Source organism: Buceros rhinoceros, unplaced genomic scaffold (genome assembly GCF_000710305.1).
Source record: "Buceros rhinoceros silvestris isolate BGI_N320 unplaced genomic scaffold, ASM71030v1 scaffold19383, whole genome shotgun sequence".
Lineage (NCBI taxonomy): Eukaryota > Metazoa > Chordata > Aves > Bucerotiformes > Bucerotidae > Buceros > Buceros rhinoceros.
Window position 1 is genome coordinate 1 of NW_010402058.1, and position 6,541 is coordinate 6,541.

Consider the following 6,541-nt stretch of genomic DNA (forward strand, 5'->3'; position numbering starts at 1 on the left):
TCTCTTGGTCAGATATTTTTCTTCTCTCTCTGTCCTGAGCAGAAATCAAATATGCACATGCCAGGGAAATGTCGCAGATTCCAGCTTTCTGTATGCTTAGTCACAGAGGTGCTTAATTGACATGCCTCAGCTCCAATGAGAAGCCGGGAAAGTTATGACATCACTTCCCCCACAATAATCATGAGAAAGTTTGTGCAAGCTTAGGGAAAAGGGAGAAGAGGCAGTGGGGGCCTTAGCCCAGCTGGTACCATCTTAACCCACTACAGCAAGTCAAACTCTTTTACTTGGTCTAAATGTCAGAATTGTCCTTCTAACCACTCTATTGTGTTACAAAGTACCCGTTGTGTAGCTCACATCTACACATAGGTGAGGGATGATAAAGTGGCAGCAACTTATTTGTGATATAGCACAGAAATCAAAACAGAAACCAAGAATGAATATGAAAATGCCTTGAAATGAGGATGCTGTAGGAAGGCAGGACGCTATTGTTAAACTTACAGAAAAGGACAACCAATGTGTGAATTGTATACATATATCGCCTCAATAGTTTGGGAACAAAGTGAGAAAAAGAGTAGAAGTAGTTACTGCAAAAGTGTGAGATGCCAGAAGGAAAAAAGTGGATCACAATAATGTACTTTTTTCATTATTTCAGAATTCAATGAACCTGGATTTATGTTCGAACAGATCGCTGATAAAGTCGTGTTTGGGTTTGGAGTTGGACTTAGCTGGTGATAATGCATTTTAGTGTCATCTGTGTCACCTGTTCCTTTTGTAGGAATGGATGCCGCGTCTGACCTCATGTTCCGTGTGACTTGAGTTTCAACAGTAACATTTCAGAATGCTCTTATTTTCAGAGTACATCCAGACCATAATGATGATGGAAGAATCGGTTCAACATGTTGTCATGACAGCCATTCAGGAGGTATGCTGGGATGCATATGGACTGTAAAATCCAGCCTGTCAGTATTTTACAAAAGTATGCTTTTTCCCACTTTGGAAAAACTTGGTTGGAAGTAAAGGAAATAAGTGGCAGAGATGCTGCCATTTTACATTGAAAAATGTCTTATTTTTCTGTAGAAAAATGAGTCAGTAAAGCTTGCTTTATGACAAGGAACTCTGGTTGAATATCCCACTTTTCTTTAAATCTAGAAGATTGAAACTTCTAGATACTCTTGATACTGGGCTCCCTTTCCTTCCCCTTTCCCACCCTCTGGCTCCTGAAGTGCACTGCTTTTACATGAGTAACCAAATACTGTAGAAGTTCTTCAAAATTTGTGGCTTGAAATTGCAAAACTCCATGAACTGCTAGTTTTATTTTTTTACTGGACTAGTGAAAAGAAAGAGAAATGGATAGCAGAGTATTCTTTTGTCAGTTGCAGTGTTGTGAATAGGCTAATGAAGGTATTTGGGCTAGTATGTTTTTACGAGTTCATAAGTATGCTGCACCGTATTTTGTAAAAGTGCTGTTCAGTGTTAAATTAAAACCACTCTGAAAATTAAACCATGATGTTAGAAACCACCGTAGCCTTGAAGCCCCCTTGACTTCTTAGGAGACCAAAGTGCATATAAGCAAAGTGCGTATCAGTCTTCATAGATGGAGGTCTACTGCAGGGCAGGCCACTAAGGAAAGCAGGAAGTCACTGGTAATTCCTTTTCTTCTGAACCTGAACGAAAGCTCTAGGGCAACTTCACCTTTATATAATGTCTGAATAAAGATGTCAGTGAGCCTACAGGGACCCTGTCCCCTACTATCACTTGCGCAGTGCTGTATCTGTGCCGTCATATGTCCTATTGTCTTGTGTGTGGACTACTATCTATAACATTGCAGAGAGGTCTTTTGAAATTAACTGAAAGAATCTCTGTACAAAATCATCTTCCAGTCACGGGAAATGCCCGTTTGCCTGAGTTCCACGATATTTTACTTCTGCATTCTTTTTAACTGTAATACAATGTTTTGGTAATGTCCTTTTTTATTAAATCCAACTTTCAGCATCGCTTTATTCCGTAGTGTCTTTAAATAGAAAACCTACTCTTATCCTCACTCCTTCTGTTGAAAATCTACTGTTTGATTTTTGTAACAAATCTACTTGATATAATCTGAAGCAGCCCACAATTTTCAGCATTTGATGAGTAGGCATTGAATTTGCTTAGTGTTTGCACCTTTTCTCAGAGATGGGGATTAGAAGTTGGGAGAAATCACAGTATGAAGGTCTGTTCTTCTGGAACAGATTTTATAAACTCAGTGGGTCAAATTACCCAGGTACTGGTGCGGTTCTGAATTATTTTAATTGCAGAATGTTAGGGATTGGAAGGGACCTCTGGAATCATCTAGTACTACTCCTCTGCTAAAGCATGTTCACTTAGAGCTGGTTGCACAGGATTGCGTCCAGGCAGGTTTTGACAGTCTCCAGAGAAGGAAACTTCACAGCTTCTCTGGGCAGCCTGTTCAGCGCTCTGCCACCCTCAAAGGAAGTAGGTTTTTCCTTATGTTCCGGTTTGTGCCTGTTGCCCCTTGTCCTGTCACTGGGCATCACTGAAAAGAGCCTGGCCCCATCCTCCTGAAGCTCACCCTTTAGATATTTATAAGCATTGATAGAATCCATCTCAGTCTTCTCCAGGGTAAACAGACCAAGATCTCTCAGCCTTTCATCATAAGAGAGATGCTCCAGTTCCCTAATCATTTTCATATCCTTCTGCTGGACTCTCTCCAGTAGTTCCTTGTATCTCTTGAGCTGGGGAGTCCAGAACTAGACCCAATAGTCCAGATACGGCCTCATCAGGGCAGAGTAGAGGGGGAGGAGGGCTCTTGACCTGATGGTTACACTCTTCTTAATGCCACCCAGGATACCATTGGCTTCTTGGCCACAAGGACACACTGCTGGCTTATGGTTAACTTGTTCACAAGGACTGCCAGGTTCTTCTCTGTGGAGTTGCTTTCCAGCAGGTCAGCCCCTAACCTGTATTGATGCATGGGATTATTCCTCCCCACATGCAGAACCCTGTACTTGCCCTTGTTGAACTTCATTAGATTCCCTCCACCCAACTCTCCAGCCTGTCCAGATCTTGCTGACAGACAGCGCAGTCTTTTTATGTATTAATCACTCCTCCCTGTTTTGTATCATCAGCAAACTTGCTGAGGGTACACTCTGACCCTTCATGCAGAACAATGATGAATGTCCAACAAGATTGGACCCAGTACTGACCCCTGGGCAACACTGCTAACTATCTTCCAGGCTGCTTAGAACCCAAATGAGGAGGATCTCAGGTGCTTAACAAAAAGGTCAGAAGGTTTCTTAAAAACTTGGAAACACTTTGAGAACAGAACCTCCCTCCATTATTTTTCAAAGGTCTCTTGGGGTCAGGAGAGGTCCCAGTCAACTGGAACCTGGCAAATGTTGTTCAGTTTTTCAAGGGTAAGAAGGAAGATCCTGGTAGTTACAAGCTTGTTGGTCTCACTTTAGTGCCTGGCAGAATTATGGGGAAGGTTATTCTGGAAGTTACTGAAAAACACTTGAGAGGCAATGCAGTCATTGGTCATAGCCAATGCAAGTTCATGATGGTAAAGTCCTGCTTAAGTAATTTAACTTCCTTTTATGGCAAGGTAGCCCATCTAGTTGACCAAGGGAAGACGGTAGATACTGTTGAATTTATTTTATTTTAGCAAGGCTTTTGATACTGTGTCTCACAGTATCCTGCTGGACAAAATGTCCAGCATACAGCTAGACAAGCCCAAAATATGTTGGGCAAGCAATTTACCAATGAGTCAGCCTCAAAGAGGTACAGTAAATGGGGTTACACCAGTCTGGTGGCCAGTCACTGGTGGGGTTCCCCAGGGATAAATTTAAGGGCTAGTGCTCTTTAATGTTTACGTAAAGGATCTGAGTGCTGGAATCGAATGTACATTGAGGAAGTTTGCCAGTGATACTAAATGAGAAGCTGTGGACTCCCTCAAGGGTAGGGTGGCCTAACGGGAAGATACTGATAGAGAGCTGCACAATCACAAGCTGTATGAAGCTTGATTAGAGCAAATGCCACATGGACTGGGCTAATCCTGATCGTAAGTACAAACTGGAGGTCAAGAGACTGAAGAGCAGTGCCATGGAAGGAAATCTGGGGGTTTGGGTTGATGACAAGTTGAATATGAGTCAACAGCATGTCCTAAAAGCCATATGGGCCAACTATGTCCTGGGGTGCATCAAGCACAGCGTAGCTGGCTAGTCAAGGGAGGCGATTGTCCCAGTCTGCACTGGTGCATCTCCACCTTGAGTACTGTGTGTAGTTTTGGGCACCTCAATATAAGAAGTACACTGAATACTGGAGTCTGTCTGGAGGAGAGCAACCAAGATGGTGAAAGGTCTTGAGAGCAAGACTTAGGAAAAAGTGGCTGAGGTCACTTGGCTCATTCAGTTTAGGTGAAAGAAGGCTGAGGGGTGATCTCATTGCTGTCCACAACTTCCTCAGGGGGTGTCACAGGTTGAAAAGGGGGGCTGTTTCCCACCGAAAGGGATGCGACAAAATAGTGTGTCGGGTGGAAAAGCAAACCAGCAAAACCACATGCAAGGGAAACTTTTGATGCTTGTTAACGGCTTATCAGCATGTTAATGAGCTCATTAAGGCTTTAGTCGGGCAAAGGAAATGATAACACACAGACTATATATAAAAGGGATAGAAACAGAAAAGGTTTAATAGTAAAATGCCCCCAAAATAAAATCATTTTCAAAGTTAAACAGGACTGGAAAAGGGAGAGAGAGATAAAGGGAGAAATTAATAGGCAAATAGATAAACGTGTACAGTTACACATAAAATCTCTCGATTGGAATGATCCCTGCTTACAAACAAACTCCCCCCCACCACGATGGTTCGCCAGGCCAGTGAGGCGGGAGGGGGAAGGAAGAGTCTCCAGTCCGGTCATCTGACAAAAAGTTCTCAGTCTAAGAACTTTCGCCTGCAGCAAACCTTTACAAACAAACTCCCCCCCACCACGATGGTTCGCCAGGCCAGTGAGGCGGGAGGGGGAAGGAAGAGTCTCCAGTCCGTTCATCTGACAAAAAGTTCTCAGTCTAAGAACTTTCTCCTGAAGCAAACCTTTCATGCAAATAAAACATAGTCTTTTTTCCCTCCGGAGTGGCTGCAGAGAACTTTCCTTTGCCAAAAGTAGATTTCCCAGGCTCTCCTCCCACACATCTGCACTGTGGGCCGGCGGCACCCCAAGGGAATATCTTCAAATTCTCTACCATGTTGATGCCCGCCTCTTCTGTGCAGAGATAAGGGCGTATAGCTGGGTCGATCTGTCATGGCAAAACAGTTCAAACACCACCCCTGCTGGGGATCGGCAGAAACGGAAAAAGGTTCTACCTATTTTGCAGAAGGAACCTTTTACTGCTTCAGGGAAATAGCAGGTGGCCGCGGACATGGCTTTCTCTCCTCGATAAAGGTTTCCAGTCCCGCGGCGTAAGATTCAAGAGTCCTGCGAGGCATATTTGAGAAACCTACAGCATGGACAAGATAGAAAGGACAGTAGATAGAGCAGAGGGGAAAACAAGATGTCCTTGAATCTCTCAACACGCCTCCTTTTATGAGTTCATCTGAAGAGTATCGGGTTCCACAACCTAGGACAGGGGGGCAGTGGAGGGAGGAGGTGCCGATTTCTACCTGGTGAGCAGTGATAGAACACAAGGCACTGGAATGGAGCTGCATCAGGGGAAATTCAGATTGGACGTTAGAAAAGGGTAAGTCACTGGAACAGGCTTCCCAGGGAAGTGGTCATGCCACCGAGACTGTCAGCATTGAAGGAACATCTGGATACTGCTCTTAGTCATAATAGTTTAGTTTTACATAGTCCTGCAAGGAGCAGGAAGTTAGATTCAGTGATCTTTATGGGTTCCTTCCAACTTGAGATATTCTATTATTCTAACAATGATTTAGATCCAGAGAGGCTTTTCAGAGGTGCAGAGGATGCTGTCTATGTCTCTGGAGGGGTGAAACTTCACTGGAGGTTTTAAGGGGGTTTTTCTATTTCTTGGATTCAGAGCAGCTCTCAGACTCCAGGTGACTTGGACTAAGCAGTATGAAGGAGACACCAAAATAAAGGGCTTAGGAAAGTAACTATATATGCATATTCAAAGAGCTGGTATGTCACCTAATCCAAACATTTCAAAGCATTTGGCATGCAGGTACTCTTTTCAAAATTTGGTATGTAAAAAGACGTAAGCTTCTCTGATGTATTATGTAATTTTTCTGTTATAGCAAAGCACATATAAATTTTTTTATACTAGTTTGGTTTTCATAAATCAACTTAGTAACAAAAATATTTCATGAGGCATAGTAGAACAAGCCTGTGCTCCGTTTTCTCTGTTTTTTGCATGAAGGATATGCCTCATGCTTCGTAAAGGTATTGGAAGTTGAACCATGCTTTTCTGTTGTTTTTTTCATGCAGTCAATGCAGTCAAATTGATCTGATGTGTTGCCACCACCTAGATTCTCAGATTCAAATCTGCACATGTGCTCTTCTGTGTGCAAGCTGTGCACAAGATGAAGCAGT

At 43.2% G+C, this 6,541-nt stretch overlaps 1 protein-coding gene across 1 annotated transcript in view; it reads left to right on the forward strand.

The window, feature by feature from the left end:
- Positions 1–547: 547 nt before the first annotated feature.
- Positions 548–6,541, forward strand: part of LOC104490266 (protein Hook homolog 3-like) — a gene marked incomplete at its 5' end in the record, with an annotated part of 26,932 nt that continues 20,938 nt past the window's right edge. Inside the window, 2 exons of the mRNA XM_010132529.1 lie at positions 548–616; positions 855–922. Coding sequence (XP_010130831.1) covers positions 548–616; positions 855–922 — 137 coding nt within the window. The remainder of the gene's footprint in view (positions 617–854; positions 923–6,541) is intronic.